The sequence below is a fragment of the Telmatherina bonti genome (genome assembly GCF_933228915.1).
Source record: "Telmatherina bonti genome assembly, chromosome: 7".
Taxonomy (NCBI): domain Eukaryota; kingdom Metazoa; phylum Chordata; class Actinopteri; order Atheriniformes; family Telmatherinidae; genus Telmatherina; species Telmatherina bonti.
Window position 1 is genome coordinate 25346124 of NC_136625.1, and position 12386 is coordinate 25358509.

Consider the following 12386-nt stretch of genomic DNA (forward strand, 5'->3'; position numbering starts at 1 on the left):
TAGAGCAAGATGGGTGGAATAGCCAAAATGTAAAACAACAATATATAAAATCAGGAAATATTTGTCTTTCCAACTTTGAATAATATGTATATTTTGGTTATTTGAATGAATGGGTTATTCTACCCATGCAGGCTTTTAGTTTCATAAACAGTACCACGAAACAAGTCCATGTGAAATTTTTCTGATTAATAGTTCTTTTTTTTTTTAAAAATTCATTCATTCATTCATTCATTCATTCCGGAGTCATGGTCCATTTAAAAGATACACAGACAAAACACACAAACTATAAAATAAATAGACGTTTTAAAACAAACAACCATGCCAATGTTTCCACAAGACAGACAGGAAACTAATCACCCTCCATGATATATTAGTGAGAGACATTATTATTTCATTTCCTCACCTTTCCAGACGCCACATGAAATTGTACAAGTAAGATCGAAACAAGCCCTGAAGTGTCTTCACACCGGCTCTGACAAACATTTCTGTGGCACTTGTCCATCTCGGCCTCCTCAAGGGCACTCGTAAAGCATCGTTATAAGCCACATGCAGCCCGTGCAGACTGGCTTTCTAATATTTAGTCCAAAGATGAGCTGTATACCAAACTTCCTAACCAGAGTATTAGCCTGGCCATACAACACTCTACATTGCCTATAGATGTCCTCATTATCTGAAAAGTCTTCAGTGATGTAGTGCCCAAGGTACTTGATTTTATTTTCAATGTGCAAGACATCATTTAAAAGATGTAAATTAGGAATTACCATGTCTTTATCCTCCTTACTTTTACAGATCATCACCATGTTCTTGAAAGTATTATATTTGATATGCTCCAGAGCATATGCTGAACAGATATTGAGAAGCTGCTGCAAGCCAGCCATACTCAGACTAAGCACAACTAGATCTTTGCATATAACAAATGATTCAGTACAATGGTTCCAACCATACAACCTGTGTACAGGCTCTGAGCTTAGTGGACAGGTCATCCAGATACACACAGGGAACATTACTCCCCCCTGCCTGACCCCATTCCTAACAGTAAAGGAGGCAGACACCCTATTTCCCCAGTTGATCTGTATATTTTACTGTGTGTACCAGTATGTCAGAAAGCACACATATAACTGGGTACACCTTTTTGGTCAATTAAAAAACATGATTCCTATTATTCACCCTATCAAACGCTTTGAAAGCATCCAAGAAACACATCAAAAGTGAAGAGTTTTGTTTTCTGTATTATGTAATTGTCTCTTTAAGAGTATATATAAAAATTTTAGAGCACAACATGGTCTTGAAACCAAACTGGTTAACAGAATCTAATAACTTTTGTAAATCTGTCCAGCAGGATCATTTCAATGACTGGACACTATACTGGGCAATCTGTCTATAAATTTTCAGAACAACCGATCTTCCCAGCTTTGTTCATAATAACATGAACAAACAATACAGTTGACAAAGAACCAGGTAAGAAGCCATGAACAAGGAACCCTGACAAACACATGGAAAGTAGTGGGGCTATCCTTATGCTTGCAAACTTTAGGTGCTCAGCTACGATACCATCTAGCCCTGCAGCTTTGTTGTTAGACAAACTGGATATTACTCTTGATTCTTCATGTGCTGTAAGTAGATCTACATTGTCAGCATTATTCACAATGTAAGGTTCATTTTCAACACAAGTAAATTACCTGCTTTGGTGTTGCCTCCACAATGCCAAAAAATAACACGAGCTTTTCCCAAAAAGTTCTCTGGCCAGGGAGTCTGCCCTGATCTCATTTTTTATTTTTACTAATATAACGCACAGCATAATTATACTGCACATTAGCAACCCTTCTTTGTTTGAAGACAGGCCCAGATCTGGGTCTTCCTGCTAATATCCATTTAGTAGTAGCCACACGTGTTCTGGTATAGAAATCTTTTACATGGACACTCGACCCTGGCCATGCCTTCCTTTTAGGTTTTAATCTTTGTAGAGGTTTACTTGACTCCTCTGACACTTTTAACAATTTCCGTAAAATTAATGTACGTAACAGATGTAAAATTAATGACTAACCTGTGCACAGAATTTTTACAATAACCATCTCTGCACATCAGTGCCTCCTTTGGCAAACAGATATTTTTCAGTCGATTATCAGCATTTTTAAGATACGATGATATGTTGTCTCTTGAGAGACTGCTCAAATAGATATAGGATCCATCATTCTCTGTTCTGCATCTTTCAGTTAGTGGGAAAGACTGACAGTTTATTTGCATCGCAAATGGAGTGTGGAGCAAGCTCATAATATATTTTCATGTCTAGCAGAAATGCATAAGCAGCAGCTGTGGCAACACAGTGGTCTAGCCAAGAAGTCGAAAGCCATGCCTCACTTATAAATGTAAAGTTGTCATTGTGCAAAAGAGCTTTAGTCGGTAAAATTACCTCACTGTCTTCACAGAATTTTTCCAAATGTCTCGCAAATATGGCCTTTCTGTCAGAGATGTCTGAATTCATATCACCCATAACAAACACATTTGAAAAGTTTTTATCCTAAACAAAGGATTTAATAAACACGAGCCTATTAAGATATTCTGCATCATTCGCCTGACACTCAGAAGAGGTATATGTAATGAGTTACCCTGAGGATCCGTAATTCAGCCACACACAGGGAGTTCTGGACAAATGACCAGTTTATTGGTGGAGGAGTATGAACAGAAGATCAGTCCAGGGGAGTGGTCTGCAGAAGAAACCAGGCAACAGCTGGGAGGTAAACAGGATGGCAAAATACTCATCCAGGCAAAGACAAGGCTCAGAGATCCAAAGACAGGCAGGGTCGGTAACCAGATGATCCGAAAGGTAGCGGTATCCGTCGAGGGCAAGGCAAGGAGGGTAATCCAGGGGCATGAAGCAGAGGGTCGGCAACTGAGGAACAATCCGTAGAACGCTGGAACAAAACTAGACATAGGTCTGATTATTATCTGGCAGAAAAGGAGGGATTGGAGGGAGCTTAAGTAGGCAGTGAGAGAAAAGGAAACCAGGTGAACTGAATGAGGTAGCAGAGGCAATTAGGAAGCCAGCAGGTGGATCGAGTAACCAATGAGGAGCGCCAGGAGATCAGGGTGGCAAAAACATGACAGTATACACATTCAGTATAACACATTCCTTTCCATTCTGTATTAGGTGAATAGCTATACACCAGTCTACCTCAGGGTATGACATTGACCTGGATCAAATTTTTTATTCCAGAGAAAAGCTACTCCGCCAGGAATGCATCCCGTGTATTATTCCATCACCAATGTCCATGAAGGACTCTCCAGCTCCATGGAAATTAGCGTTTAGTGAGTTTAAACCCCTGAGGTCCTGTTTAGTCAAAACGTTTCTTGTAAGCATAGATCATCACACTGTTCTAGCAGCTGGTCAACAACAACCTGGCAAGCTTGATCTTAAGCTCTGTGGCCCAGTCGTAGGCCACGACAGTTACTTGACAGAACTTTCAAACTCATAACTGCTCCTATGAGGACTTGTGACGCAGCACCAGGTGCCTGGGACACCTTTGTTGCATTCTGTGATCCCACCCCACACCTCCTCAATTGGTGATGCTCTCGGCAATCGAGTGGTATTCCTAGCCTCATATGCAATGCCCTGGCTGGTCTCCCAACAATTCACGTCCAATGTAATCACGTAGACATAGATCCTCATACACCCCCACCTGAACCGCTAACACACTTCTCATAATGCCGATGTCAGCCTGTAGCTCCATCCTTTTCAGCAAACCACACACATCTAAGTTTGTAAAGGTCACTGGAGGCAACTTGTCCAAGTAATGCGAAACAAAATTTGGTACATTTTCCCTACAATCATTTAGCTCTTTCAGGCAGCTCTTAATTTTGTTGATGTCTTTTTGCGCTCCTTGATGTGCCAAATTATGCCGTGATGTAGAGCAGACCTCAAATAAAATCCTCTTAGAACTTCAATCCACTCAGAGTCAGACATGTTTGCTGCAAGTATGACAATTTCATCCTGGCTTAAAGTTTTGGATTTAACAGCAAGAAAGTTTAAAAATTCATCTTCCACAATTATTTTACCTTCCACCTTCCTGTGAACATCAGGTTTCTGTTGAGGACAGCAGTGTATTGGAGTAGTTGAAGCACCTGCTGCACAAGATGCTACACCATCCGCCATATTGAATGAATTCATTGTATTGAAAAATTTTATGAATGGATTTTACACAAAGTGCATGAACAAACTCGATCCAATTAAATTACCTACATAAATACCCTATCCAGAAAATAGCTTTAATTGATTCAGTTTTTAAAAGGAGCTTTTAGCCAGGTCAATCTGAAATGTTGTGTCATGTGATTCCAGAATCACTCCATGATTAAAGATGATGATCCATACCATCTGTAGCAGGACTTATTGTTCTTCCAGTTACTGAAGAAATAGTTTACATCTTTGTTTGGGATTGTTTTCATGATTCACAGTTTTGGAATGATTCCTGCAAAACTGCAGTTCTCCCACAGAAATGCAGCTCCAAGAACTTCCTCTGTCCTTCACTGTTGCCTGCAGACACTTATGTCTGTATTATTTGTCAGTTCTTTAGCAAGCTAACTGCCTTCTGTTCAAACCAAGTATGAGCATTTTTTTTTTTTGACTTGTTGGACCAAAGCACGTGCTGTCCACTTGGCTTTTTTCCCACATAAGAAGAGGATCTTTTTGATGTCTGTAAAGCACTTCTAACCAGATTTCTCCAGATTGTATGTGGGTGTTCCAGGGCCTTACTGGGCTCCATCAGCCTGGAGCTGAGCTGTTTTTGATCCATCAGCCTGGATCAAAAACATGGATCAAAATCCATGTTGTTGGATTTTGATTGGAATTAAGGTTTTTCTTCTTTTTTTTTAATCGAATCATGCAGTCCTCAACTTTATCAGTTTCTTTAGTTGCCTCCACTGAGGAGATTGGATAGCATATCAACAAACTTTCTGCCTGCAAAAAAGTTGAAAAAGTTTGACCACTATGTCTATTTATTTTCACTCGCAAATGTGTTGTGAGATTTTTATTTATTTTATATATATATATATATATATATATATATATATATATATATATATATATATATATATATATATATATATATATATATATATATATAAATGAAACCACTTCCAAGACCTCAATCTGTTAGTATCCAGTTAATGTTTTTGATTTCAACATGCATATAAAGCTACTAAAACCTTTTTGGTGACATTGTTTCTCTGAGTTGTGTGTCTACAATCTATTTTTTTCTTAAATATAAAGTGTTATATCACTTTATTTTCAGTATATTTATCATTATCTTAAATTGACAACCAATGTACAAAACATGCAAGAATACAAATTAAAACTTCATTTTAGAAGCACATAATAGTCAGTACATTAAAGCAAAGTAGACCAATGTGAATACATCATTATTTTGCATGAGGCTAGTCTTACTATCAAAACATAATCATCTATTCTGTGTATGTTGATAATCCCCTCATGCATCATTTCCTGTGTGGCTTTTCTTCAACATAAGTCACAAATGAAGAGTTTATATGGAGTCTACTTCTTCCCAGAAGGTGCATGCTAAAAGTCCTGAGTTTCACCAGTCATTTGTTAAAAAAATGGACATGAATAGTTTGCCATTACCAAAAATGTTTTGTTTTTCCTAATCTAGCATTTTATAACTGGAAAAAATGTTAGAATGAACCTTGTTATCTTCCTTTTTTTTGCAAGGCTCTGCATCCCAGTGGACTCGGTCCTCTGGCCAGGCCACACCATCCCCCAACTATGATGATGGAATTCAGTCCCTGGTGAGTTAGTGTGTAGCTGAGTTCTATCTCATATATCAGAGTTGTACAATCAACCATGCATCACCGTATATGTCTTCTTCCATGGTTCTTCATCGCAGAGTAAAATGGAGGACCGGCTAGATGAAGCCATCAATGTTCTTCAGCGACATGCCAGTGGACAGGGAGGACCTGGACTTGCTGAAATTAACAGTCTGCTGTCAGCTGGTTTAGGCCTCCCTCCAGGCTTCAGTAGTGCAGCAATTGGACTGGCTAGTCGCTTGCCTGGACTGGTGAGATTTATGACAATGTGATAGGGAAGCTGTCCACAAAGAACTGTAATGAAAAATAAAAATAGTCAAACTAACAGGCACAGATTTTTGCATATTTATTAGCTGTCATTCCAACGCAAGTATAAATTGCTGTTTTGCAGGTGTCCACCCACCATGAGAGCGCTGCTGGACCGCCCTCTAGTGGAGGACTTATGCATCACCGCTCTGCATCTGCAAACCCAGGTTCTCAGCCCGAAGGATTTACAGGTGTGAATTTTTGTTTGCGATGTTGATAAGAATGCAAATACTTTTTCACTTTTGGATTGTTATGAAATATATATTGATATTTTCTCTGTAACTTTGTGTCTGAACTCTGTAGGCCTGCCTGGAACCCGGAATTGTTCCAGTGGTGTTATTATCAAACGGGAGGAGAAGGAGGATGACGAGAACTGCTCCATTACAGACAAGTCAGATGACGAGAGAAAAGACATGAAGGCCCACCTTCGAACAAGGTGTCCAATCTTGAAATCTTTTTTTTTATCAATGAATGGAGTCAGTATTCCTGTATACATAGTAATAACCATATAAACACCCTGTCATATCCTGTATGTTTTTAGATTTCATTGCATTTGTTTCTCCTTATGGATAGTGGTATACATGTAAAAAAAATAGTGTGTAATTGTGTTGCTCAAATATGATCACTACATGAAATGAATAATCAGTATGTAGTGTTGTTATGTACCTATAAAAAGTAAATCTGGAAGTGAAGATTATAAGGGGGACTGATAAATTATTCTAATTTATTTTAATTAAGTGTTAGATTAGAATGCTGCAGAAAAGTGTTTATAGTATAGAATAATATACTTAGTTTTAATCAGTAATCACTCTAATCCAATCAAGCGTCTAGTTTTTCCAGTTCTTTGGCCTAAAAATGGGCAAAATCTTTAACTTAGATTGTGATACCCATGTTTATAACATTTGTAATCACATCAGATCACTTTAGAGTGTTAGCATTAATTAGGAAACTATGACACTATTACAAATGAACTGTACCCATATTGTTGTTTCCTTCCCTCCTCATCTGCCATGAACTCTCCTAGTCTGGATGATGAGGATGATGAAGATCTACCAATGGAAATTAAAGCTGAGAGGGAGAAAGTGCGGAGGTTGGCAAACAACGTCCGCGAACGAATACGTGTGCGGGACATCAATGAAGCTTTTAAAGAGCTGGGCCGCATGTGTCAGCTCCATCTAAGCAATGAGAAACCACAAACCAAATTGATCATACTGCAACAGGCTGTTACTGTTATACTCAACCTGGAGCAACAAGTGCGAGGTCAGTGGGTGTCCAGGGAGTTAGGAAGTGGAGGGGAAGGGCCTCTGTAAAAGTGAAACTCCCACACAGCTTTGCTTTCCAGTTCCTGCCATGTTCTATTATTCTGATATTAAATGTTTCTGAAGGACACAATGAATCACAGTAGTTTAATTGGTCTAACTACCATATTGCCTGTATTATACAACTAATGTCCACATTCATGCATTCATACATTTGCATTCTATTATGAAATTATTCAAAAGCAAAGGGATAATATTAAGCTGTGTGATAGTTTTAATACTTGCCCATTCCCCAGTTCATCCAAAAATATTCTCATTGTCGACTAACATGCATGACTGTTTGGTTCTAATATTGCTGCTTCACTTATAACTTTTTACCTGTCTACCCTAAAAATGCTTCCATGTCTGCCTACCCCACCACTGCTGCTTTATGAAAATCTTTTTCTGCATTCATTTGCTTTTTTACTGTCGCATCATCCTACTTTTACAAAGCAGTATAATTTGATTAAATTTAATTTATTTTTGTCATAACATTATGTGAATTATATTTATGATTATAAAAGCAGAGCCGTTTATATTTGCATGATTTCATGTCTATAGCAGCATCTTTGCTGCATGTTTCAGCAGCAAACAGTGCTGTTTCATCAAACAGTCTGCTGTCTGCTGCTGTTTAGTATTAATCTTTTGATTTTGCTACCCAGATTTCTGAAAATTATTCCCATTTCACCAGTCCCTCCCCTGGCCTTTTCATCTTTTCTTTTCAGATGGCAAGAGTGATCTACTTGTCCTCACATTCCGATAAATACATCTACTGCTGATGTATTTAGTATCATGAATGTCAGTCTCTTAAGTTAGCTTTTCCTCTGTGGTTCTTTCTTTGCACTGCATTTGGCAGAGGGTGTTGCTTCCTCTCTCCCGTAACTTGTCTCAAGCGATGGGCAGATTGCTGTATCCCCTCGACTTCCATCCTGGACCCAAATGACCAATAGTAATTTTTATAGGTCAGTTAGATTTAATGACACAGCATGACTGCAGATTGATACAGTCTTTGCTTTAAATCTACGTGTTGCTCTTCCTCAACCACTAATAATGAAAATATGACCAAACTGAAGTGCTCAGAGAGCACAGTCCTCCACCAATCCATTGTAACGTTTTTGCCACTAATTGTGGGCATCATTTTTGAGTTAGAGGCTTTAATGGCAAAAACATCCCTATTTTCTCATAGTAAAGAATCCTGTTAAAAAATTCCTGGATCAAGATGTTGATAACCTCCAAAATGTAATAACTTCATCCTTTTCTGAATACTTTACCTTCGCTTTGGCAGGGATATTAAAAAAAAAATAAACGCTTGCATTTTTAAAAGAACATCTTTAAATATATTCATAAACCTGTGTTTGAATTTCTGGATTTTCTGATTTTCATTTCCACTGATTTGACTTTGGGTTCGAAACAAGCCGTAGTAGTAGCATCAGTAGTGTCAGATGTTGAAATTTCACAAAGTATGTCAGAACAAAGATGTTGAGAAGATGCTAGGTTGGATGCTGCATTACAAGCTCAAGTGCAGTGCAGCGGTAGTGAGAACATGAAGCCTAGGTTCAGCGAGGGTTGTGATTTGGGTTTGTTAACCAGCCCCTCCAACGCCCACCTCTTGTCCTAGCTGCAGCCTTGTCTCGGTGACCGATGAAAACCTGACTGCTGAAGAAAAGGAGCAGAGGGAGCGTGATCGGCGCCTAGCTAACAACGCTAGGGAGAGAGTGCGTGTTCGTGACATAAATGAAGCCTTCAGAGAACTGGGCAGAATGTGTCAGGTCCACCTGCAGAGCGACAAGGCCCAGACCAAGCTTATCATCCTGCAACAGGCTGTCCAGGTCATACTGAGCCTGGAGAAGCAGGTGCGAGGTAGGTCAGCCAGTACAAGAAGATCTGATCCATGCAGACAACCAGCCATCTGTTTATCGTAGCTGAACTTAAGTTGACAATGATTCACATAATGGAAAATCTTTTCTTCAGCTCTGTTTTTACTGTGTAGCTTCCATTTAGGCTCTCTGGCTCTGTCGCTTAAAATTTAGAAAGGGGAAGGAAAGGTGAAGGTTTGAAGAAGCATATCCCTGCTTTCCTGCCAAATGCTTGCCGTTCTCCTAATACTTTTCATTCTACTGTCTTGCTTTTACTTTTTTGTTTGACCTTTCTTGCCTACTCGGTGATCAGTATGTTTATACTATTCAACAGCTTTGTTGCCTTTAAAGTTTTGTATGAGTAGATATTGAGGAATCCATCACAGGGGTTTCTGATCTTTTTTTGTTTGTCTTTGTTTTAAGAGCGTAATTTGAATCCAAAGGCTGCCTGCCTTAAGAGAAGAGAGGAGGAGAAGGTTTCAGGTGTAGACCCCCAGATGCAGATAGGTGGGGGTCACCCTGCTCTAGGAGGTGATGGACACAACCCTGTGAGCCATATGTAATTCTCAGGTCAGTCTACAGAATTTTTGCAGTGGGCTTTAAGGTTCCTGTTTTTATATGATGAACATTTTCATTACCTATATAATCTTGTTTTGTTGTGAAATTCTGATAATTTTTTCTCCTTTTTCTTCCAGAACATCTTGATTGTACACTCCTTAGAACACGTGGCCTTATCTATCATTGTCATGCATCTCATTGTGTGTTAATCAGCTATTGGAAACACACATACACACCTCATTACTGACAAAGCAGGTGGCCACATTCCTGCAGATGGATACAAGTATAAGGGGCACACAAAATATAACAAAAGAGAAGATTTATTGATCTTTAATGAAGGCCACCTTCAATTGAGGACACTGACTTTGGAGACAGTGATAATTGGACATAAGAATGCTCTTATGATCATGTTTTTTGTAAGAGATTGTAAAAATTGCTTTACACATTGGGAGCAAAACTTGTTTGGATCAAATAATGCTTTTGGATCAATTGCTTGTGTGAGCAAAGTGAGGATTTATATTGTTTATTGGCATTCCCATTGGTAAAAGAGGTCTTACATTCTTCACAAGCAAAGAGGGATGATTTATATTCTATGATTGAACAAAACCTGTTTAATCATGCCGTAACGGGTCTCATGTATAGTGTTTGATTTGATAAAAATCTGTATCCTCTCCTGATGGTTAGATTGCAGTAGTACTGGAGAGATTCAGATTCTTACTGGTCAATCAGCAAACTGGCACCTCTTTTTCAAATGCTGGTATTTCAGGCTGGGTTTTTTTTTTAATTTATTGAAATGACCAGAAAGGTGCCTCAGTCACTTGCTCACTCATAGGTTGTTGTTTTTTTTGCCTGTGGATCTTAGTCTTGTCTCTTAAGTCCTGTATGTTTGTAATTGTCACTGCCATGCAAGTGGAATGGAAAGACTGGACTTAGACATAGTACTCTTCAGGATCCACGGTGAGATTGAATTGGAAGCCTAGCATTATGTCTGAGGCTGCCTTTGGACTCGAGCATCCCTCATCATTGTGAAGTCAGTTGCTCTCTGCCACACGGTCATTGCAAACCTGCAGCCAACCTACCGACATCACATCGGACATGAGGATACTGTTACAGCATTTTGAAAACATTACTAGAGTCTCAGAGCAATTTGTATTGTGGTAAATGTTTTTTTTTTGCTTGTTGACAAATAGCAAAGCATTGGAAGGGAATATAAGTATTGTTGCAACCTTTTCTGTATTGCCATTCACTCTTGTTTTGGTTGCACTGTGAGAACATTTGGTGTTTTTGCCCTCCCCTCGCCTTACTGAACAATTGTGGAGCCTGTTATAAGGATCCTCCTTTCACAGAATCAATGTTATTTGTTTTGTTGGGTATTTTTGCGCCCCCCATTTGTTTTTTCTACATTGTATGTGTAAGAGTTTTGTTAAGGTTATTTGCAAAGCCTTTTTTCTTGTTTACATTGTTTTAATGTAAGACAACACCATTTAGATTCCAGAAACAAAGTGAGGAGTTTTCTTTGGTGCCAGATGGTTCAAAATGTTAGAAATAACAGTGATCTGGCTGTAACATCACATGTTGTGATATGGGTCTTGTTCTTTTCTTTTTTCAGTAAACTATATGAATGCAAACCTGTAAGGCCAGTTGTAATTGGATTGTTCTGGTGTTTGTGAAAGTTTCTATGATAAAAGAAATAGAATGCTTTTCTTTAGCACAGGCCTCTCCCTAATGTCCATCAAACTGATGAGCCTGTTGATTAGTTTTAGGAAAGGGTAGATGGGAGGGTCTACAAAATCTAACTAAATTTACTTTCATTTTCATGTGAAGCATAAAATAAAAAGGGTGGCCATGGTAATTTTCATGACTTTGGAAATTTTGACAATAGTTGCTAACCAGTGCCTGAATACATCTACTACTTGATTGATGATGTTACATTCAAGGGTTTACAGGTTGTACCTTGTAATACAGATGTATGAAACACATATTTCAGTAATGTTTGTCCAATGATGAATTACATGCAGTGACACTGACCTCTTCAGTGTATGTGTCATGAGATGTAAGTGGTCTACAACTTTATTGCTGAGAATTGTACTTAAATTTGTCATTTTTTTGCATCATCAATTTGTGACAATTTTGTCTTAGATCAGCATGTGGATTGATATATGTACAGCTTTCTGATATGTCTTTTTCAGCTTTATCATTGTAAGCTGATATTGATATATAACAGTATTTGTCATTTTATCAAGTTTTGCCCCATGGATGAGTCTCAAATCTAATTTCTTTCTCACTAACTTTTCACTAGAAAACGGGTGTCAGCAATATGGAAAATTGTTATTAGACTTATTTCTGTTCATGAATGTTAGTCTACTAAAAATTTGTCTCAAAACCCCCTTTGCCCTCTGTGAAAGACAACCTGTTAAAGCTTTTTGTCTTCTCTCATGCTTGGGGACAATATTTGTAGGTTTTGTCCTCAAAGTGCCTCCAGTGTCCTATTTTTTTTATATATAAGTAGATATTGAGGACTGTTGTGTATATAACAGTACTGTATCAATAAATG

General features: G+C 38.4%; 1 protein-coding gene across 5 annotated transcripts in view; it reads left to right on the forward strand.

The window, feature by feature from the left end:
- The window catches only part of tcf3a (transcription factor 3a), a 29417-nt gene extending 17031 nt beyond the window's left edge, over positions 1 to 12386 (forward strand). Inside the window, exons 14-20 of one of the 5 annotated variants that reach the window (XM_079243471.1) lie at positions 5720 to 5796; positions 5895 to 6065; positions 6206 to 6311; positions 6424 to 6556; positions 7145 to 7380; positions 9698 to 9844; positions 9970 to 12386. In XM_079243471.1, coding sequence (XP_079099597.1) covers positions 5720 to 5796; positions 5895 to 6065; positions 6206 to 6311; positions 6424 to 6556; positions 7145 to 7380; positions 9698 to 9837 — 863 coding nt within the window. In that variant the 3' untranslated portion in view covers positions 9838 to 9844; positions 9970 to 12386. Of the gene's footprint in view, positions 1 to 5719; positions 5797 to 5894; positions 6066 to 6205; positions 6312 to 6423; positions 7381 to 9036; positions 9279 to 9697; positions 9845 to 9969 lie in introns of those variants that run through there. The other 4 variants (XM_079243470.1, XM_079243472.1, XR_013771371.1 and 1 more) reach the window with 4 other exon arrangements.